General features: G+C 43.4%; 1 protein-coding gene across 1 annotated transcript in view; it reads right to left on the bottom strand.

Moving 5' to 3' along the window:
* LRIG1 (leucine rich repeats and immunoglobulin like domains 1) overlaps positions 1-23,543 on the bottom strand; it is a 122,543-nt gene that overhangs the window by 14,150 nt on the left and 84,850 nt on the right. The window contains exons 4-11 of the mRNA XM_033141261.1: positions 21,219-21,356; positions 19,145-19,288; positions 17,002-17,145; positions 15,980-16,123; positions 14,027-14,170; positions 11,618-11,698; positions 3,619-3,690; positions 192-263 (exon numbers count right to left, since the gene is read on the bottom strand). Coding sequence (XP_032997152.1) covers positions 192-263; positions 3,619-3,690; positions 11,618-11,698; positions 14,027-14,170; positions 15,980-16,123; positions 17,002-17,145; positions 19,145-19,288; positions 21,219-21,356 — 939 coding nt within the window. The remainder of the gene's footprint in view (positions 1-191; positions 264-3,618; positions 3,691-11,617; positions 11,699-14,026; positions 14,171-15,979; positions 16,124-17,001; positions 17,146-19,144; positions 19,289-21,218; positions 21,357-23,543) is intronic.

The raw sequence follows: 23,543 nt of genomic DNA, 5'->3' as shown, positions 1-23,543 counted from the left end.
TACTGAATGTGAGACGAGTCTCTGACATCTGCTCTAGTGTAAAAATAGCTTGTGGGGGTGGCAAGTGGAAAGCAGCAATAGTGGGAGCGTAGTTGGGGAGGGGGAGAGCAGCCGCTGGGGGGGGGGCGTGTCACAACAATGGCCCAAAGACTACAGGATAAATATTAACAGCCCCCCACCCCATTACTTACAGCTCCTTCAGATTCTTCAACTTAGCAAATGCATCCTCCTGAACAGAACGTATTGCATTATTTCCAAGGTTCCTACAGAAAATAAAGCATTAAAAGAAACCAATACATATAAGTGTTAACAGTTTTTTTCACTCAACCAGATTTCATGTCAGTTTCCTTCCTGTCAAATGGTTTATAGGTCTGCGTTCCTTCATAATATTTCTACCCCTACTATAAATCAGGCAAGTGAACTAGCATAAGTAAACAATATTTATCATGACAGGAATCAGGGGCTCTGAGCTTTGGACTCCTGCCTGGCCATGATGAGATCTGAGGTTTTTGTTTCTGTTTACAATTAAGTGTGGTTTAGCATTACATCTAAACCATGGTTTGTTGAAATAAGCCAATGTGATACATGACACAAAGATTAACCACAGTTTGTTGGGTTCAGACGTAATGCTAAACTGTGCTTAATAAAAAAACAACAACAACAACCCACAAACGTTTCCAATATCCATCTTATGGCTATAACCAGAAAAAGTGGGAGTGCGCAGTGTCTGGCTGTGGCTCATTCAAATCAGTGGCTTAGTGGCTATGTCTGCGAATAATACTAAACTCTGAGGATTATCCACTGTGAGTCTAAGGATCACGCCCCCGCCTCTTCTAGTATGGCTGAGCAATGGGAGTTCAGAAGCTCTCTTTTCCGTTTTAGACTAACTGCAACTTGCCACGACACATAAACCCAATAAACTTTGGTAAGTCTTAACTTTGGAAACAAAACGACTCCAAGCCATAGCGTATGAAGCAGTCTTGCTTTCACTAAAAATAGTTAAGTGTTTGGGGACTGGACATAATGCTATACAGTTGTACCTTGGAAGTCGAACGCCTTGCGAGATGAATGTTTTGGCTCCCGAATGCCGCAAACCCGGAAGTGATTGTTCCGGTTTGCGAACGTTCTTTGGAACCCTAACGTCCGTCGCAGCTTCCGCGGTTCGCGAACGTTTTGAAAGTCGAACTGACTTCTGGAATGGATTCTGTTCGACTTCTGAGGTACGACTGTATACTAATTGCTGTAATTAGTGTAACGGTATAAATCTTCTCATGGCCATGGCTGAAGGAGCATAGGAAAGGAGTGTGTGAACCCAAGGCCTAATCACAATGTTAATGACTTCTTGTGGATAGTCGTTTTAAGTGTGTGCAATCGTGTTGTTCCCGAGTCGTAAGTGTTCATTAAAACAGCTGGCATCTATAAGACGTCTTTAAGATTTTATCTGACCAACGGTTGAAAGGCTACATTTAAGATAAGAAGCTTATGTGGCCATCTAAAACTCTCCTTATTTGAAGAAGAACCCCGATGAATCTAACTCCTGATGAAATTTGGGGATAAGAAAAGGAAGAGCTTCTTCCACCGCATCACCCCCCCCCCACCAAAAAAAATCCAGCATCTGCTCAAAGAAACAGAGTGCTTGCCATTTTCAGTAAGAAAACCAGCTCTGCTGATGCCCAATTAAAGAAATCTTAAATTCACCATGACCTTTAGCGGCTGACTATTATGGTTATGCTGGGTTCTTCTCACTGTATGGTTTATACCTGCTTTAAATAAACACTGTGAAGGGAACTGATGTTTTAAATGTTACTAATATGACGAGTTGCATCCAAAACATTCTGTGCCGAAATGAAACTGTCTTCACTTTCCTCTCTCTGCAGCACCCTGTGCATCTTCAAAATTTGGCCTCAAAGATCTCTGCCTGTGCAACATTGGATTTCATTCTATATTTTAATGATGTGCGAGATACATAGTTTGCACACAGCTTTAGGAGGCATTTTTTACCTGAAAAGTAGTATGTAAGTCCATAAAACAATATATATTAGCGTTTGAATAAAAATAGTAATTCTGCCACAAAGGGGCACATTTAGTTTTGGCACAATCCAGCCCACTTTAGGTGTGCAGAGAAGATTTCCACTGTCTCTGTAGCAGGGATGGGGAGCCTGCGACTATCCAGCTGTCGGATTCCAACTCCCATCCATCCCAGTCAGCATGGCCAATGGTCAGGGATGGTAGCAGCTGGAGTCTGGCAACATCTGCCCTTTGTCTTTAGAAGGCAAAATTATTTTTGCGTTGTCACCCAAGGCATAACCGTAGACAAATTCTCTTTTATGCATAAGTGAACTAAAATAGTGCTTGCCACTTGCAATATTTTTAAGTACAGTAGAACCTCAGGTTACACTACCCTTGGGTAACGTAAACTTCAGGTTGCAAAAGCAGCAAACCCGTAAGTGTTTCGCCGCATGCGCATGCGCAGTCTACCCCCCCCCCCCCGCACATGCGTATAACAGTGATCCTCAGGTTGCGAAAACCTCGGGATCCGGCCAGACCTCCGGAACGGATCCCGTTCACAACCGGAGGTACCATGGTACTTGCATTAAATAATAAGTATATATTATATTATATTATATTATATTATATTATATTATATTATATTATATTATATTATATTATATTATATTATATTATATTATATTATATTATATTATATTATATTATATTATATTATATTATGTAAAAAAAATCTGCTCTCCAATTAACTGGGAACATTTTGGCTTTTTTTAGTTCAAACAACTTATTGCAAATTTGTCATGTTCCCAATGCCAGGAAACAGAGAGGATGGGAAGACAAAAATAGGGGGCAGGGGCTGAACTTTAGAAATGTTTCAAGCCTGCAATATGGCAGTGTAAGGATCCATTATGCAGACATGGAGGCAATGCAGAAGATCATGCCACCCAGTCAATGTTAGCAGCTGATACTGCTTGCCATATTGAGAGTTCATTTCAAACAGAGAGAGGTTGTCTGTCAAAGCAAAAGCAACACACATGTGCACCATTTCCTTGCTGCTGGTTGCCTTACAGCTTGCTTGGCTTCACTAGCAAAATAAACGGAGAGGGGCTCCTGTGGAACTTGTTTCCCCCACTCCCTCTTGCATTTTAAACACAGAGACCCAGGTGGAGAGGAAGAACGGAGCGAAGGATACTACCCCAGGACATTAGCAAAGGCAAAACGGAGCGTGAGAGAGCAAAGGGAATAATAACAGGTCACATTTCCCAGTAGGTTAGAATTTTTGCTGTGCCTCTTGTCTGAATAAATAAGATATACTCCATTGTGCATTGTTTTTTTAAAAAAATAAAATAAAATAAAGTAATAGCATGCAAATTGGCTATGTGTTCTATAACTTTCTTCCTGGCAGGGAGAAGAAGAAAAAAAAGAGTCAACGTTGGAGCTGACTTATAATGAGAAGGAAGCAGCTGGCTCTCACAAACGGACTGGCTTCTCAGCTTACAAAGATGCTATTAAATTGCTCGCAGGCCTCTCCAGCAGCCACTTCTGGCAGGCTTTCCCTTCTCCCACCCAGCCACTTCTCTTCAAAACTGCAAAGCATTGTGGGTTACTCACAGGTGTTCCAGGGCCTCCAAGCCTGAGAATGCGTCTTTGGCCACAGACTTGATCTTGTTTCCAAACAGAGTTCTGCAGTTTCAAAACACCCAGCGTCAGATAAGCAGTTGGGGGGGGGGGTGAATGGGGGAGGGAGAGAGAAAAGAGAGAGAGAAAAAAAGAAAATAAAATGAAAAGACCCCAATTAGCGTGGCTCTATCTGATGAAACATCCCCATGTAAGGCACTGGAAATACGATCTGTGCAGATTAAGGAAGCCGAAGTATGCGTACTCTCTCTCCCCCCCCCTTCCCTGAAATTAAATACTTTTATCTTTATTAGAACTTAATAGTGATGATAGCTTTACACAGGGCACGCTGTGCTGAATTAAGAAACGCAGGTTCGCTCGGGTTGCTGGGGAAAGGGGAGTCAGAATATGAGTTGACCTTCAGTTATCAGAAAGAACACGGTTTAAACGAGACACTGGACTCGCCTCATTTCACTCCTGATCTTTTCGCAGCTGGTAATAAATGGCTCGCAATAGAGACCCATATAATCCTGTGACTTCCTTGCCACACATCAGGTGGGCAGGGATGGGGAGAAGCCCTGAGAACCTTCTGAAGAAACAGCTAAAACCATCACAGCAGATTTAGATGATGCTCCAAGGGACAAGGTATCTTCCTCCTGCACACGTCCTCCTCATCCCTCTAGAGGCTATTTATTATGCACCTAAAACAAACTAGGCACTTTAGAGCATTAAAAGATCTAAGATGTCTTAGAGCAGTGTTTTTCAACCTTTTTTGGGCAAAGGCACACTTGTTTCATGAAAAAAATCACGAGGCACACCACCATTAGAAAATGTTGAAAAATTTAACTCTGTGCCTATATTGACTATATATAAAGTAATTCTCTTGAATAGGAATCAAATAAACAATTTTTTCCCACGGCACACCAGGCAACATCTCGCGGCACACTAGTGTGCCGCGGAACAGTGGTTGAAAAACACTGTCTTAGAGCAATGCCCGCTGCCTAATAAAGCCCTTTATTTTAGGTTTTTTATTTAACAAAATGTACTACACCTTTTAATTGTCAGCAAAATCTCTAAACAGTTGATAAAAGAGCTCCTTCTATGCTTCCCATCTGGTGGTAAATAACTGACCCTAACCATTCCACATGCTTTTCCCCCATGAAGAATTGCATGCAGTAATTACATATTTTAATTAAAGAGGGGACACCTCAATTTGTTTGGCAGCTGAATATGGATTTCTGTGACCACACGACACACAATGTATTTTTAGGTAGATCATTTCTCCCCCGCTTTATCCCCATTAGTTTGTTTCCAAATAAAAGCACTTGAGCCTGTGACTGAGCCAGGGTGGGAGCCTGCACTTTTTATATATAGAAAACTCATTTCTGGCTACCTGAGTCCAGGCCAAAGAGCCATGATGACCAAAAGGCTTGGTATTGCTAGCTTCTGCTGTTCAAAACATTGAGTCATTATATCCCCAAATCCATGTGACTTGGCAAGTCACAGTCCCATTGCAGCATATCATGTGGGTTTAGTTTTTAGCCTTCTAACTCTCTGCAATATGCTGCTGCCACATCCTCAACCATCCTCCGCAGCATGAGAGCTAGCAGGTCTACTTTAAAAGTAAAAGTAAAAGATACTCAAGTTACATTAAGTTCCAAGAAGAAGCGTTTGCTGCTCTGTTCCACCCTCCTCATACATACAGAAATGCAGTATGGAGGCATTAGAACTGGCCTGGTCATGAAATCAAATCTGGATTCCCACAATCTGGGAAACGCTTTAGGGACTTTCTTATATCGCTTGGTGTCTTAATAGCTGGGACTAAATTGGCACAGAGGTATCCTGTTATTTATATCTGATTTGTAGTGTTTTCCTTGGGTTGTTTTTTTTTAATGCAATGTAGCCTCATCCTGATTCCTGATGACAGAAGAGATTAAAATTCTACAATAAATCAACTCAGGAGTATTATATGATGAGTCCTGGAATGTTGATTGCATTTCAATTTTCACTAAGAGTATCCTGGTAACTCTCTACCCTGAATAAAGATGTGATGAAGCATGACAGCATGCCCAAGAATATGGAAGACTATGGGAGTCAGGAAGACACCCCACCTTGTGAATCTATGACTGGAGCAATGGATAGATTCTGGGACAGGAATTCACCTGTGGGTGAACGGAGAATGTCAAAGCTGTCTTCTTTAGATATGCTGCTCTGTCTTGCTAGATTTCTCACACAGTATTCTTAGTTGCTCATATTCAGAACCTATACGGCTTCTGGCATTACTTTATCAAGTCCTGTATCTAGAAGTGGTGAGCAAACAGGTGGGAAAGGTTATGCAGCTCTCTTATTTCGGAACAAATCTGCACATGTGGCCATGTCCTGAAAACTGGAGGCAACAGGCTGAATCCAAACTGAGGGTGGAATTCAATGTTGTGCAGTTAAGACTGTTCCACTGGGCAAGCAGAAATTCTTGTGCCGATGGTGCAATCTCCCATCTCCCCTCCCTGTGTGTTCCATGCCCTCCTTAAACCTGTTCTAGGGGTTCCTCCAACCCTCCAGAACAGATTTAGGTGGCATGGGGGAAGAGACACGAGTAGACCTCATTCTGTGGATGCAACCACTTGGTTGAATTCCACCACATGTGCCTAGCTTGGAACAGATGTGAGAGAAAAGTTACCCTACTAAAGATCTTCCAGTCTGTAAAACCGAGACCCCACTGTTGGAACTGATTCTGGAAATAAAACATTGGGCAGTGTCACCGCATAGCAATTCAGTTTCCATAAGCAAACTGCATGTGGACAGACAGCTCTACCTGGACAAACTAAACATGTGGTGCTACTTGCAAATGGCCTGTTGTTTCCAGAGCTGGGAACAGCTGGTGTAATTGTCTTTGTAGTTTATGTAAGCGACTCACACATGTGGCCACTTCCACAAAGAACACACCCTGCAACTTTCAGATACGCCTTTCCTTGGCACACTGCTTCTCAGCCACACCTAGCCAAAGCTAGTGGATCAGACGAGAAGCTGGCAAACAGTACGTAGGAAACGGCATCTTGGCTGCATGAACTAACTATCCCACATATGCCAACCCAAGCCTTGTCAATGCTTCAGCTCCCATGCTTCTTCTCGGTTTAGTCCTTAAAAGCAGCATTTGGGTAAAAAGCTCATACGTCTGTTCTCCAAGACAGGTATGCACGCTATACGTAACCCAGTACTGCATGCTCACAAAACTTCAAACGTGTGTCTCAAGAGGGAAAATAATAATTCCAAATATATATTTATAGGATGACCAGAAGAGAGGAGCTAATTGCGGCTTGAACTTTTGAGGGGCTTGGCAAAGATGTTTGGGGAACTCCCCCCCTAAACAGTTTAGGGTTAGCCTGTGCTCTTCCTGATCTACTGTTGAGATGTGATGGAATTAGGTCATGTCCTCACTTCAAATCATAAGAAATGGATTTAGTTGCCATGGTTCCCTCAACGGAGCACTGGGAACTGCAGAGGTGTGCGAAAGCCAAATTTCTGACAAGAGTATTCTGAGCACTTTTTCCTGAGTATTTCCAGGAGTTCCTCTATCATTGGGGACTGAAAAGGGAACCAACGCCTCTTTTCAAGTCATTATGGTAGCCTGAATAATTAGACTGCCTTCTGTCTCTTTTTGTAATATATGGACTGATCGTCTGACATTGCATAAAGCAGCGTTCCTAGTTGGACAAGTCCTTCCCACGTAGCTGACCTATTTTCTGCCAGCCCTGGATTTCAAGCTTTAATTCTGGTTGCATGTTGGCTGCTTGCTAGCTTCTGCTGCTTCTTCTGCTCCAAAAAAAGGTAAACACAATAGCTATCTCATGGGAAAGAAGGAAACTAGTCCACCTAGCCGACTATGTGGAAGGACCCTGTTGCCTGGCTGCAGTCCAAACAGAAATGTGGTAGTCCAAAGCATTATGTGACTCGACTCAGACTCTCCTTCTTTGCTCTCAAGCCTGAACTTTATGCAAGGCTTTCTCTGAACTTGGCTGAGCCCCTACTGCACAGCCCTGTGTGGCCTAGTTGAGAGGTTAGACTGCATCCTCAGCTCAATACCAGATAAATGGAAGCTGGTTTTAGTTCCTCAGTGATGGCCGTCTCCTCCAGTGTGAGCCTGCCTTTTTATTGAGGTCATCATCCAAGGAACAGTATCTAATTACCAGGGACAGGAGCTTCTCAGTGGTGGCGCCCAAGTTGTAGAACAGCTTCCTGAGAGACAGTCACTTGGCACCATTCAGTTTGGCTCCCAAGTAAAAAAAATCTCTTATCTGGAGGACTTTTTAATGACAGGTAATTGAAGCAAAATAAAAAAATTCCTTCCAATAGCACCTTAGAGACCAACTAAGTCTAAGGTGCTACTGGAAGGATTTTTTTATTATTATTTTTTTTTACTATGGCAGACCAACACTGAAGGTTCTTCTGCTCTCCTTCAGAGTTTCCGATCGTTTGAATTTTAGTTCTTTCACTGTGTTCATAACATTATTTAAAAAAAATTAAATGAAAAACAAGATTTGCATTTCTTATGCTCGTTTTGGCCTGCTTTTCACTTGCCTTCTATTAAGAAGAGAGGTGGGTCTTTTGAATACGAAGTCTCAATAATCAGTAGGGGTGAGCAGAATTGTCTCTCACTCTTCTTCCAAGGCACTGTTGTAATGCAGGGCCCGCTTCCTCCCCCCCCCCCCCAGTGTGAAGGGCCTCATCCATAATGTAGGGAAGGCTAGCGACTTGGCCTGCCCCTTTCTCCCCGTTTAACACCTCCGATATGCTGAACAAGGCACTACAGGGCTCCTTGAGAAACCCTTTCAGAAGCTTATCCACAACAGATCAAAAGGGGAGCAGCTTTTAAAGCAATCTCCAAAGTGCTGAGGTAATTATTAATTCATTCGAAGGTTTCCTCCTAAGTGTCTGCCTACCCCATGCCTCCCCCTTATGCTAATCCATTTGGTTGACAGTTTAAACACAGGACCCTGCCTGACGGAAAAATAATGCTTCTCATACACCCAAGTTAATCTTTGATGACTTTTTAATGAATAGCTGCAAATAACCCACCAATAATCTAAGAATTGCGGTCTAAAATAAGTAGTGAGCCAAAGAGTGTGTGCGTGTTTCTTAAACTATACCACTTGACACCACGGACTCCTCTGAGCTTATCAGCTGCTGACAATTCACTGAAATCTTAAAATACTGTACTGCACATACATCAAAAGAGGGGGCAGGAAGAAGTGGGGTATGTGATTTTACTGGCATGGCTACGTAGCATAGCTACGGCTATGCATTTTCCCACAGAAGGAGAAAATGCCAAAGTCCGTTTATGGAGTTGGCAAAACCTGGGTTCTATGGCCTTTTGTGGTTGCTTGGCAACTGTTTTAAAGGGTTCCAACAACTTCCAATTTGTAGTGAGGGAATAAAGTCACCCAAACCTTTTAGCAACGGCAATACTTATTTCTAACGAAGTGTGCCAAGCTCTAGACTGTTCCAATGGGGTCTAAACCCTCTGAAGTAGGAAGCTGGTAGCTAGTTCACCAACCACCTCAGGCCCAGCTGCTAGGTTGCCACTGCAAGCCTCCCTTGCTTGTATGCAGGATGTGTGGGTTTTGGGACAAAAGGATGGAGAATTTTATCATATGTGGTGGACATGCGATAAGGTTAAAATGTTTTGGGAATTAATTTATAATGAACCAAAGAAGATGTTTAAATACACTTTCCCCAAAAAGCCAGAGGCTTTTTTGCTGGGCTTGATGGGTGATGAAATTGCTAAAAGGGACCAAAGATTGTTTATGTATGCAATAACTGCAGCGAGGATACTTCTTGCCCAAAAGTGGAAATTGCAGGAGTTACCAACGATTGAAGAGTGGCAGACGAAGATGATGGAGTATGCGAAGCTTGCAAAACTGACCGGCAAGGTCAGAAACCAGGACGATTCGAGGTTTCAAAGAGATTGGAGTAAATTTGTGGATTATTTAAGATTGAACCGAGGAAGTTTGAAAACACTAGTAGGGTTGGAATAATCCTTTGACAAAGCTTAATAGATAAAACGATGAACTGCGCGATAGGATTGGACTAGAAAACCTGCTGACGAGAGGGAGGGGAGTCACAGCTCAGCAGAGCAAAGATTTAAGTATGTATGTTTGTAGAAGTTTTATTAGATGTAATTTGTAACTAATTGGAACGTAATAAAATTGTTTATAAAATACAAAAACAAAGTCTTTTCGGTTCACTACCTGATCTTGGGTGAAACTCAACCTGTCCAGCCTCTTGCCACAGGCCCATCCTGCAACCATTTCAGAAGCTACTTCCTACCTACACATGAGGCCCTGTAAAACAGGACCATTGTTTTGGAGTCTCCATGTTGTCCTGGGGCTGTGCTGCTTTAAGAAGCACCTGAGCCTCACTCTGTTGCTACAGTACAATTCAAGAATCTTCCTATAAACTGACCCATTGCCTGCCTACTCCATAGCTGGAAGAATGGGTTAAGCAGTGGGAGTGATCCCTCTTCTTGCACTCTTTACCATCCTTATGTTACGGGGGGGGGGGGGGTGTTGTTGTTTGTTACTATTGCATGGTTTTGTTTTGTTTTATATTGTAAGCCACCCTGTGATCCTCAGATGAAGGGAGGTGTATAAATTTAATAAATAATAATTAACAATAATAATCTCAACACAAAGGAGAGGCTTGTGGCTTGCCCTGGATTCGGAACTGCAACATGAAAAAGAAAGAAAGAGAAAACTATTCATCCACTACCGTGTTGAGATTTCCACTAGCAAGCATGGGTGGAGTTGATACTGAATTTCACCATATCCTGGGCTTTGCTGTGGTGACATGGGCAGGGCAGTCATCAACACAGGGGTATTTGGGTTTTTTTTAATCCCACCTACCCTAAAGCTAGGACGCAGGTGGCGCTGTGGGTTAAACCACAGAGCCTAGGGCTTGCTGATCAGAAGGTCGGCGGTTTGAATCACCGTGACGGGGTGAGCTCCCATTGCTCGGTCCCTGCTCCTGCCCACCTAGCAGTTCGAAAGCACGTCAAAGTGCAAGTAGATAAATAGGTACCACTCCAGCAGGAAGGTAAACGGCGTTTCCGTGCGCAGCTCTGGTTCACCAGAAGCGGCTTAGTCATGCTGGCCACATGACCCGGAAGCTGTACGCCGGTTCCCTCGGCCAGTAACGTGAGATGAGCACCGCGACCCCAGAGTCGGACATGACTGGACCTAAGGGTCAGGGGTCCCTTTACCTTTTACCCTAAAGCTAAAAGGAGGGAAATGCTTTTCACTGGAGCTGGTGTAAAGTCAATGAGGGCATGGCCATAGAAGAGAGGAGCACAATTGTAACATGTCCTAAACCTCTTCAATCTATACTGCATACTGCAGAGGATGCAACGTAAGGATGCATCTCCCATGTGCTGCCGTGTTCCACTTACAAATACACCCATTTCAACAGTACAGGGCAGCTATACAGCCGGAAGTGATCCACCAGCGTATCCGAAACTTCTGCCAAACCCTATAGCCTCTTTACTAAGGGATCTCAAGTGTAGTGTTGTGCCTACAGTCTACAACCCAAGTACATTTCTGATAAAATCGGCACTGAACACTGAAAACAGAATTTCCACAAAGTCTACAGCATTCTCAGGTTTTTAGCACACTGGCAGAAGCTGAACAGCAGGAAATTAGAAATTTGGTAAGCGTATAAAGAGATATTGGGTTTTGTAACCAATTTACAGTTCAAGGTTGATATGAATAAAAGAACCGCGTGCAATTCTAAGAATCCCCAAATCATTCAGAGAAACGAAACCGTGACAAAGACATATGCTGCACAATGAAAACAGTTAATGAGCACCCAGGAACTACGTGCAACACGATCTTCAACAGATTCTTCCCCTTCTCCCCTTCCAGTGCTAAAAGATATGCTATGTGGTGTTCAACGCAAGAATAAAAAAGAACTGTACAAAAATAAAACGTCTTAAGACACTCACAGCATGCTTAAGTTTCCCAGCCCTGTAAAGGCCCCGCTGATGTCTTCTATTGTGCCTGAAATCTCGTTATGGTCCAGATCCCTGGAGAGAAGATGACAAAAGAAAACCTGCAATCAATTTCGCAGTTTGTGAGCAAAATGTTAAAAGAGCCTAAGGGTAACCTGTAGGAAGAATTTACCAAACGGCTCTTCTTTTGTCCCCAAGGCATAAGACTTTTATCAGGACAGCCCAGTACTTGCAGAAAAAGCAAAAATTAACCTTAGCTGGATAGGTCTAGCCTCTTCCATATCGTTTTATTTAATAATAATTTAAAAATTCCAAAGTGAAGCTGCTTCTTCCTGTCTCTCTGTGCTTCAAATAGATTTTGCTTTCTCTCCTTCTGGTGCCCAAGTTGGGTCCCCCCCCCGCCGCCGCCGCCCTTTCTTTTCTTTTTTCTTTTTTTTGCTGTCAGAGCAACAAAGGACTGGGGCTTTATTCCAAATTAGACAAAAATTAGGAAGAGAACAATCAAAGCCACAATCACTATGCCAGAACTGGCACGGAGATTGCATCCCAAGCATCAGGGTGTTTGCTGGGTGTGTCGACATAGATGTGGCTATTGGAAAGAATTCTGTGCAGATAGAAGCCAAAAGAATAAATAAATGATGTAATCAACGCACCTGGCTAGCGTATAAACAGTGGTGAAACAGTGAGAGGGAAAGAAGCAGCGCCTAAGCAAATATGGCAACGTCTTTAAAAAAAGTTCACTCAGTGAGAGACCTGGTTACATCAGCACAATTAGCAGCAAACTTTTATTTCTTTGAGCCACATTATCTTTGGTTCTACACGTGCCACAAAGGCAGTTTTACTCCAATCAAGTGTCCTCCCTATTCCCTCTACTTCTCTTTTTGAAAATTTATCTTTGGAGGAGTGGGAAAAGGCGCACTCTGGTAATGCCACATTGGCTAAGGACATTTTGGGAACCTTGCACATGAGTGAGATTTCTGCAGCAAACTTTTTTAGTTAGTTGGTTGGTTGGTTGGCCTCTACATTGCATTTTCTATAAAAGGAGAGAGAGAGAGAGAGAGAGAGAGAGAGAGAAGACATGGCTTGTTGCTATGCTGGTTCTTCCAAAGGAACCTGAAATGTCTTTTAATGCCAAGGGATGAAAAGTTTTTTGGGGGGGCCTACTTTCACACACAAAGTATAGGGATTCAGTATTCCGGCCCAGTTTTCCTTGCATTCAACTTTGCTTTCTCCCAGCCCCTGTTGCCAATTTCCTATTCTTTCTGGCTGGCTGGCCCTGAATGCACACTGCCTTGTTAATCATTCTGCTGTGAGGTCCCTGGGCCTGACCTCTATTTGAATAGCTTCGCATTTCAGCAGTTTCACACCCACCAAAGGCTTGTCAACAATAGGCCGTAATTAAAGCATGCCCGGCTCTTTTTCACCAGGTGCAGGACCCAATGGGCCTTCTTCTTGATTCAATTAGAACTTGCTCTCCCACCCTCGCTTTCTCTCTGGGCAGTGGACACAAAAGGCGACCCACGAATTAGCTGCAATCCAAAACAGCTTTTGTTTTTGTTTTTGCTTTGGGAAAGCCTTTGGTCCTTTTCGGTGCCAGCTGCCTAGGAGAAGGGCCTTTCTGAAAGCATGCATGGGACCAAAAAGTGGTTCTCAGAAAAGGCAAAGGAACATAAAGCGCTTCCTCCCTCTGCTCAATAAAAGGAATAGATGGCTGCACAGCGCGGTAGCTAAGGAGGGAAGTTCTTGCTTCCTTTCAAATAAGCCAGCGCCTCAACAAAGCTTAGAAAATATTATAATAATAATAATAACAACAACAACAACAACAACAACAACAACAACAGCAATGAGTGTTGTTCATTTGTCTCAAATAAAATGTGTCTGTGTTTCCTTTTGAAAAAAAGAAAATTAATCCCATTGATGCTGGCCACAGTGCAAAACCATGCCGGAAAACTGGCACGAAGTATTTCATGACACTGGGGGATTAATAATTATGCGTGCATAATCACAAGGCATTAAAAGCCAAGATAAATTGTGGGAAAGAAGCGGCCACACCATCGCTAGCTCCTATATATTCCAGCTGAGAATGAAGTATTCCATCAAAGACAGTAGTAGCGTAACAGGGTGTTTTGTTTTGTTTTTAATTTTTTAGTCACACTAAGCATGGGAAACTGGAAAGGGGACCCTTGCTCTCAGGCAGGAAAGCTGTACCAGAGACAAGTAATCTCCCATGCTACACCAAGCGGGCTTCAGATCAATGGCAATCCTCACTATTTACGCTTTGGCTTTGTGTCTTATTGAAACAGAAAAGAAGAAAAAGGACGCAAGCAAATATGAGAAGCAGTCCCTTTTGTTGCCCCAGGGGCCGATCTAACGGGGCAGAAAAAGTAAAACTGAAACACGTACAGAAGTCGCAAGCTTTTGAGTCCTTTGAACGCTCCCTCGGCAATGTGACTGATGTAGTTGTGGCTCAGCTGAAGTATCTGCAGGCCCCCCAGGTCTGCCAAGCTGCCCTCATCCAGCCTGGTTAGGTTGTTAAACGACAAGGACCTGAAAACAAGAAGCAGAATATTAGTGTAAGTTCTCATTTGTTTCTTTCCCACAGGCTCCACTCTGCTTCGCAGCACCTCTGTTCCGACAAGAATGGTCATGTAAATGATATCATCAACACTGCGGGGGAAAGGGTCCAAACTAACTCAAATAGGCAAAGTGTATCGCAACGGGGTCTTCCTTGGGGATGGCCCCACAAGAAATCAATCTGTTCTGGGGTTAAGAAGGCTCTCTTGTAGCCTCAAAGAGCTACATTTTCACTTAGGCCTTGGATGTATAATATAAGCTAGGGTCATACACTGGTGCTGCAAACAATGAGACCAACTGGGTTTTGCTGCTAGTCTTAAGGCTTTCCTTAAGCAGGAGGGGGACCTTTACATTTTGAGAGCAACATCTTATTTCTACAAAGCAACATAAGGAGCATTTTATTTTCATGAGCACGCTTTTACTTCGGAGTGTATTATTATTATTAAAAATAATCTTGCCTACTTCTAGATCTCTGCATTTCTCTTGCAGATTTGCCCCTCACCACCACTGGCGTGAAGAGAGAGAAAAAAAGTGTCTTGGGTGTGCATGAAAGTTAACAGCATATGCCAAAGCCTAAGTCAAAACAGACACATTTTTAAGTACTCAGAGTGTCATTCCTTGGCAAATAAGCTGTCTGTCTTTTGTAAGCATGAGCAAAGGCAGCAGTGGTGCAACGAAGAACACTGGTAGAAATTCAGGAGAGATTAATGGCTTTCAAGAAGGCATGGGACAACATACGTTTGGTTCCTAAAGAGGCTGAATTATGAAGAAATGGCAGCCAGTCAAAATTATTTCTTCACCTGCGATGAAAGAATGTTTCAAAGGGTGGGCAGGGGGAAGGGAGAAAAATAAATCCAATGCCAGCAGGTAATGCTAAACTTGATTTTTTTCGGGGGGGGGGGGACCCTTCCCTTTGATATTCTGCATAGGTGTTTCCTGTCAGAACTGGCAGAGGCATGTTTCTTTCCTGACGTCATCTGGAGATAGCCAAGAGCAAACTTCAGAATATCCATCATTATAGCTGTAGCCAACTGGAAAGATGCATGTGCCTAGCACACATTCTAACACTGCTTTCTCCACTCCTTCTGCATAACTGAAATGCAGCCAGAGCAGTGGACAAGGCAGCAGGTTCCTAAGCCAGGGGGAGATTTATTTAAAATATTTATATACTGCCTTTTTATCCAAAATTTCAAGGCGGTTAAAAATAAAATAAAAGGACAAGCAAAACCATTTTTTTAAAAAATCAGCAGACAATGAAAATTAAAAGGCAGAGATTTTAAAATACTTAAGGTGGTTTTTGTCTGGCAATTCAAGGACAGCAAAATTGGTGTCGGGCATACCACCTTGTAGAACGCCTGTCACACCATAAAGACATTTGCTAAAACAGCTATCATTTCTGATGAAGGGAACATATGGAGAAAGGCATCCGTTGATGATCTTCGAGTGCAAGCAGCATGGCATGGGAGACGGAAGCCCTTCACCTTCTTGAGTCCCAAACCATTTGGCACCAGCCCTTTGAACTGGGCCCAGAAATGAACAGGCAGTCAGTGAACTTCTTTCAATACTGGTGGGGCATGATGTGCCAGTCAAAACTATGGCTGCTGCCCGCATTCTGCACTAAATGAAGTTTCAGAAATGTTTTCACAGGCAGCCCAACACATACAGCGCACTGCAGGAATCCAAACAGGACATTACGAGAGCATGGACAAAAAGTGCTTTTGCCCATTAATAGCTGCTACTCTTTACGGCCGCCCGTTAGCAACTTCAGGAGAGACGACTCACAGTTCATTCAGCTTCTGGCAGAAGCGCCATCCAGCCGGGTTGATATGGGAAATCAAGTTGTTACGGAGATGGAAATGCTGGAGAGACCCAAGTCCATACAGGGAGCCGCTGTTCACCTCTGTGAGGGCGTTGTATTCCAGATTCCTGGAAGCACGGCCAGTTTAAATATATTACACACCGGTTCACATCTCACATACATGTACTTAAAGAAACAAAAAACGACCCATGTACAAAATGCCATATTTATTTTTTTAAAAAGACTCTTAATCCCCACCCCCCCACTCCGCCAGCCCACAATACCTCTTAAGACCAAGAACATGCCACCTTGGTCTTCCCCAAAGTCAGCTGCCAGCTGCCAGCTTTAATGTGCCATTATTTGGGTTTGGTCCCGGGTGTACAGTAATCTCCCATTAATGCCCTCCTTTCTAGGCTAATAGCTCAATCTCAGGCAGGTGCATTCAGAAGTAAGTTTCACTGTGTTCAATGGGCATGCATGCAAAAGCTTGTAGCTTTGGAGTAAAAGTCATAGAATAATAGAATCTTACGAGTTGGAATGGACCCAAGGGTGATCTAGTCCAACCCCCTGCAACCCAGGAATCTCAGCTAAAGCATCCATGACAGATGGCCATTCAACCTCTGCTTAAAAATCTCCAAGGAAGGAGAGTCCACCACCTCTTATGGGAGTCTGTTCTACTGCTGAACAGCTCTTACTGTCAGAAAGTTTTTCCGAATGTTTAGTCGGAATCTCCTTTCTTGCAACTTGAAGCCATGGTTTCAAGTCCTGCCCTCCAGAGCAGGAGAAAACAAGCACGCTCCCTGTCCCATGCAACAGTCCTTAAGATATTTGAAGATTGCTATCCTATCTTTGTAGGCAGAGGTGTACTTTGGCTATCAAGTCAAAGTGCATCTCTACAAAAGCCTTAGTGAAACCAATGCTATTGTAAGTTGCACGCCAGAATTACCCACCAGGCATCTGCAGCACATGCCTAGAACCTATTAGTAATAACCATCTTTTAACTTACAGAACTTGCATTTTGGCCAGACCCCAGAAAGCGCCATCGGTCAGCTTGCTTATGTTGTTTCGCTGGAGCTTCAGAACTTCTAATCTGTCCAGCCCTTGAAACGTCAGGCCATCTATCAGACGAATGCGATTCCGGTTCAGCTCCCTAAAATTGCCAACAGCACAGAACGGTGTTAAAAGACCATTGTTTTCCAGTGGGTTGAGGATGGGGAAACAAGAACCAAAAACCTCTGCTGCTTTTAACACGCGTCGTTTGAAGGACATGAAACGAAAAGTGCCTATACCTTGGATCTGAAGCATTGTATCCAAGTGCAAGGTATACACAGCCCTTTGATGAACAGAAGAGACTTCTGGGTCCAAATCTATCGAGACCAAGACCACTCTCCACATTACTTTGAGCTTTTGTATTAAGAGTCTCTGGACAGCTACAGAAATTATTTAATTGAGGTTGCCCAGAGAACAATATTTAATGTGCAACTATGAATCTAGCATGGGACGCAGGTGGTGCTGTGGGTTAAACCACAGAGCCTAGGGCTTGCTGATCAGAAGGTTGGCAGTTCAAATCCCCGTGACTGGGTGAGCTCCCGTTGTTCGGTCACAGCTCCTGCCCACCTAGCAGTTTGAAAGCATGTCAAAGAGCAAGTACATAAATAGGTACCACTCCGGCAGGAAGGTAAACACCGTTTCTGTGTGCTGCTCTGGTTCGCCAGAAGCGGCTTTGTCATGCTGGCCACATAACCAGGAAGCTGTACGCCGGCTCCCTCGGCCATTAACGTGAGATGAGCACTGCAACCCCAGAGTCACACACGACTGGACCTAATGGTCAGGGGTCCCTTTACCTTTATGAATCTAGCAGAAGAGGCTGGTGAAGGGGCACTGCTGATGAGGTGGCCTTCTGAGCAGTGAGCATTGCTGCTGGTTCTTGAAAAAGGGGTGGGAAGTAGCGAGCAATGGGGTGGCAGAAGAGTCAGGTTGGCTCCATCCCCAAGCCCTCTCCTTCTCAGGAACCAGCAGTAACGTTCACCTGTGTTCAAAAGGCAGGTGAACAATGCTGCCCCACCTGTGCTGCCCTACGGATCACTACTGCTACATACAGTAGCCCCTCTATAGCTGCACAGCATTAGAAGCTGTGTTGTTATCTTCGAATGCCCTAAAAATATTCAAAGAAGAAAGGTTATCACAGAGGGAAAATGAACTCCAACCCCTTTGTCTGCACAGGATTTGCAGTGAAGGAAGTAGGAATCTTCTATGAATTCACTGTTTGCACAGGTCACCAGTTACTTTCACCAGAGGGAAGTGCCTGACCGAAATCCTACTTGTTAGCTTGTTTAAAATTTAAAAGAGATTTCACAAGTTGTTTTGTCTCTTCATATAAAAATCTCCATTTTTTAAATTTTTAATGTCAATTGAAATCGCATACTAAATGGTACGCGATCCAGCCTTTGAGTCTGGTTCCAAACATCTAGAAAGCAGCAAGCAAATGTTGAAGCCAAAGGTCAATTATCTGCGCACAAAGCACCTTCGCAGATGCAGATGTGTATTTGTGATCAAATGCAGCCCACGCTACGCTCTGGGCTGCACAAACAACGATGTGTGTGCTAACTCATCAAAAGCACCATTTTGCCCATCTAAATGTCAACCGCACACTTTAACAGCCTCCCCTGTTTTATTACCAAATAAAAGACCCATGTGTGGTCTTGAAAACAGGGTTTCGAGAAAGCCCTCTGACCTAATTCGCTTTCACTGCCCTCTTGTGAAACAAAGGGAGTAACAAAAAGGAGCGAGGAAAATAAATGCACCGGCTGGATTGACTAGTGCAGGGGTCTCCAATGTATGTTCTAGGTAATTAATGCAATTATTATTATTATTATTATTATTGCTCTTTTCAGATTACTCTCCAACAGGGCTTTTTCCTTCTTTCTTTTTTAAAAAAGAAGAAGTCAAGGCCATGCAGGACCACCAGGAAAAAAACCCAACCTATTCCTAATTTGCTTTATTAGGTGTCACCATAGGGCCATTAAAATATAGTTTATTCAACATTTTATGGACGTGAAGGAGGATTGCATTTGGTGGGCATGTCCTCAGGGAACGTTTGTCTCCATAAAGTTTGGTTGCCCATAATTAAACTGCACATTTCTACTCACAGTTGTGTTAGCATGGGCAGCTTGAATGCTTTAGCAGGAAGCTGGGTGATCCTGTTTTTACTCAGGCGAAGCGTTAGAAGGGATCGTGACAGGCTATCAAAAGCCTTGGTCTCCAGGATGCTGATTCTGTTGCTCCCCAGGTGCCTGTAATAATTCATCACAGAACATTTAAACGGCTATGTCAGAGGTATTGGCTGTTCACTCTTTATCTGAGTGGCTGGTGACATTAGACACATCGTTTTTATTTTATTTTTTATTTTTTTAAAATCCAATGTTCCCCCCCCCCCTCCACAGACAAGCCAAGCCAATTTTTCCATTAGCACAATTTAGACAGCTGATGATAAAGAGATCCCCGGAGGTACCGTAGCACCTCTAACCTCCCGGAGGAATCAGTAGCTGACACATCCCATGTCAGAAGTGAAGGGGTACAGAGCAAACATATACTATAGCCTAGCAGGAAGAGTGCAATTATTGGAATTTAGCATCTATGTTCAATTCGACTTAAATACTGGCTCATACTACATACTGTTAGCTTCAGTTCTTGGATGCGTTTTTGTTTTTTGTTTTAATAGGACCCAATGTCCATCAAACAGAGCCAAGTGCAAAACGAGGGCTTGCAGGATGGCAGAGCAAGGTGCAAAAGGCTGACTCAGGAGGAACAGTCAATTACCTGTATAAACACTGACAACTGGGAAACACTGGCCTGTGAGCACTCCGGTTGGAGAATAGCCTTTACCAAAGGTGTCATGGACTTTGAAGACGCTCGAACTCAGGACGAAAGGGAGAAATGTGCTAAGAAGAAGGCACATTTGGAAAACCCTCATCATGACCAACTTCTGCCCAGAAACCTATGTGGAAGGACGTGCGGATCCAGAACTGGCCTTCACAGTCACTTACGGACTCTTTGTTAAGAACGCGTTCATGGAAGACAATCTTACTCAGCTACGAGTGATCGCCAAAGAAGAAGAAGAAGTAACCCATCAACTGGGATAACTAGGATAAACAAGTATAAATCTCCATCTGATTTGCTACACATCAGGTGATTCAAATAGCCTAGCCTGTATGTGTGTAAGGAGATGTGGGGAGAGAACAGCCTTTTGTTGTTGCTATTGCTGAACAACTGACAATCGGAATCCCTAGGAATTCACCCAGTAATCTAACCAGTGGTATTTCAATCTATGTTCTGTCCACCCCTACTCAATTTCAATAATGCATAGTGAAAAGTGCAAGATACAGTATTCTTAGCACTCAGTTTCATTTCACAGCATTAAACGTTGTACCTCTTGAGGGTCACATGAAGCAATGTTTACAAAAATATGTCTTTACCAGTACAAACGTTTGCCTCTGAGCTTCTGCTGCAGACCATTTTGTAGAAAATAAAAATCAGAAAACCGCCGCACATCAACGTTCAGTATAGTTCAGTTGTGACATAATCCAAGCCAGAAGTCACAATTTGTCTTGCTCCTTTCTTTATAAAAACAGACATTTACAACCGTGCACAACCCTGCAGCACGAACATTTTCATAATATGCGATGCAGTAAAAAGAGAGCAGAGAAGTTCTGATTAAAGATCCCATACAAGTAATTGGCACTTGGCCTCTCTCTTAGATTTTCATTAGCTATTCAGGGGTGCACAATCAAGCTTCTGTGGCTCATTCTCTTCCCCAACCTCTGCCCTCCACTGCCCCCCAACCCTGTTCTCTTTGCTACAGCAAGTGGGAATAAGAGAATGCAGCAGCCTAAGGACCAAAGACCCCTGCCATGGATTACTACTGTGTTCAGCTTTCTTGCTTCTTCATCTGACTGTTTAAAACTGTCAGAAGAGAGCAAGCAAAAGGAACAACAAGGAGTTTTTTCAACCCGCGTCATATGTAATGTGATCACTTAAAGAACTGAGATAATATGCACACACATGCACACTCACACAAAAGGACAAGCAACACCCAGCTGGTTTATAATCCATCCCTGTAATCCAATTTTAAAAGAAATGGGTTTTAAAAGTCAGCCTTTGGTGTATAAACAGATACTTTCCCATAAAATGTTTAAATAAAAACTTGGGGGGGGGGGGACTTACAGATCCTTTATATGAAGCCCCACTGGAAAACAGCCACTTCGGATTTCCGTGATGTTATTCGAGCTCAGATCTAACGTTCCCAGGGCAATATAGGGCTCCAGTTGGCTTGCTTCAATGCTGGAGATCTTGTTGCGATTCCTACAATACAGAAAGGAGGAGAATCTGACATAATCCACTTTTCCCTCCCTTGTGTTAAAAATAAGTACCAGCATCTAATAAACAAGTCTCTCCTAACTTGTTTGGCTCCAGGATGGCATGCAGTACGTTTTATGGAGACAATTAGATTAGGTTTTTTAAAAAAGGTATGAGAATACCTTTTATTAGACAGGCATATCAGACAAGCTTTCAAGTTACACAGGGCAGTTCACCAGGCAGAATAGGAGGAAGACTTCAAAGCTATTCGTTTAGATGTAATACAAAAACAAGGCCATATGAGAGGCCTCCTACCTACAAGCTGGGGAAGGGTGAGATATATAGTCAAACAAAGCAAAGTAATGTAAATTCTTTTCAGTCACTTCCGCTGTATAAAACTATGCATTGCCCAAATGGAATGACACAAGGCAGGTGTGTGTGTGTGTAAGTAAAACAGACTGGAAGTTTGCAACATATGAGCCAACGGTCTTTAACTCCATCCTCATCAATGTGTGGTTACCTGCATTTGACAGAAGCACCAGAGTTAGTCTAAACTGACTCTGTGTTGATCGGAGTAGGAATGAGTAGTGTGAAGAAACAGTACCGATACAAGGGGGCAGGGCTCCACAGAAGAATCTTATTTTGTCACCACTGTTGGATAAGCCACTTTCATCAACCTGATTTGGCTACACTATAGGGATCTAGGACCATTTAAGTAAAATCAGCCAACCATACTCGAGCGCCATTTCTGGCCATAAGCACACAAAGCAGACCCATAGGCAGTTGGGACCCACTGCAGTGTCACCCTCTGTCCTAGGTGGGCCTCAACAGCTTCCCCCACTCCCACCAAGCTCAACAACTGACCTAGTTATACTAAATGTGAGGTGGGTTTTCTGTGGTTATTGTTTAGAGAAGATGGAGCTGTTAATTAATTTGCAGACTGGGGTAAGGAAATCAGTCAAGACTACAACCATGCTAGTTTGGGTGAAGCCCAAACTACATTGATTTCTATCTTGTCACTGGCCCACCTACTTGCCGTTTAGAGCCTATTCAAGTTGCACCATCAGTTGTCATCGTAGGGGAGAGCAGGTAGGGTGCGGCAAACAAACACCCAACCTTCCTGGCCTCTGCAACACCATACCTTTTCCCACAGAGTTCAATGTGACTCAGTCTCAGCTAAGAGAGCCTTAGTGAGTCTTGCACTTTCTTGGGAGAAGGGGAATACAAATGACATGCAGACACCATCCTCCAAATCTCCTTATATCAATGTACTTATTTTAAGGTGTTACATTATTGTTCACAATTTTAAGCAGATGGCATAGTAAAACAAAAGATAAGGAATTGTGTGCATGCGCTAGAGGTGGAGTGAGAAATGACAGAGCAAAACAGGTGGGGCTACTTCAAAAGGATCATGGCTTTTCTAGGAATACTGGAGTATCCCTTAAGAGAAGCTAAGGTTACACCTTAATCCCAGTGGGTAGGCCGGGATGCTAAACGTCTTCATGATTTTTTATTGATAAATCTTTTCAGCAGCCTTTTCCACAAGTACAAGTGGGAGGGGGAAGACTTTCCTTCCACAGGGTGAAGGCTATTTTTGGTTTGCCATGAGGAGAACGGGGAGGCAGGGGGAAATTGCATGGTTGGCCTTCATCTGGTATCGGCTTTCAGTATTGGCCTGGCTTTGTTAATTTAGGGAGTTGGGGGTGGTGGTGGAAGGAAGCCTTAATACAGCAAAAACCCCATTAAGGCACCACCTGCTATAAGCATCAAAACCGAAAGGAAGCTTCAAACGAAAGGGGAGCTCTGCACCTCCCTTTTCATTCTATTAATATTCAGATATGTACATGCGGAAGGAGAACAATTAAACCACCTAGAAATGCCTTCTACCAGAGGACACGCAAGGTCTCGTGTTATAAAGGGCTGCCAAACCATGACTGGAGATCTAGATCAAAAAGAGGTCACATGGGATGAATCAAGCACTGCTGCTAGGAATGGGCTTTCTGGCTTTCGGTCTCTAAGCAGTCGCTTGCTTAGTCACAGCCAGTTTCAACTTCTACATTCTATAAAAACCATCCAGATCATCCTTGCATCCCAACAACATGCTAACCGAGATAAAAGAAGGGTGCAAGAAAGAATTCAGGATTTATGACCATACTGGGAGAGGTTTTTTGATCACGGTTATGGTTTGGTGCA

This window comes from Lacerta agilis, chromosome 2 (assembly GCF_009819535.1).
Source record: "Lacerta agilis isolate rLacAgi1 chromosome 2, rLacAgi1.pri, whole genome shotgun sequence".
Classification (NCBI taxonomy): domain Eukaryota; kingdom Metazoa; phylum Chordata; class Lepidosauria; order Squamata; family Lacertidae; genus Lacerta; species Lacerta agilis.
Note: the sequence above shows the minus strand (reverse complement) of the source record. Positions and strands in the feature narration are given on the sequence as shown.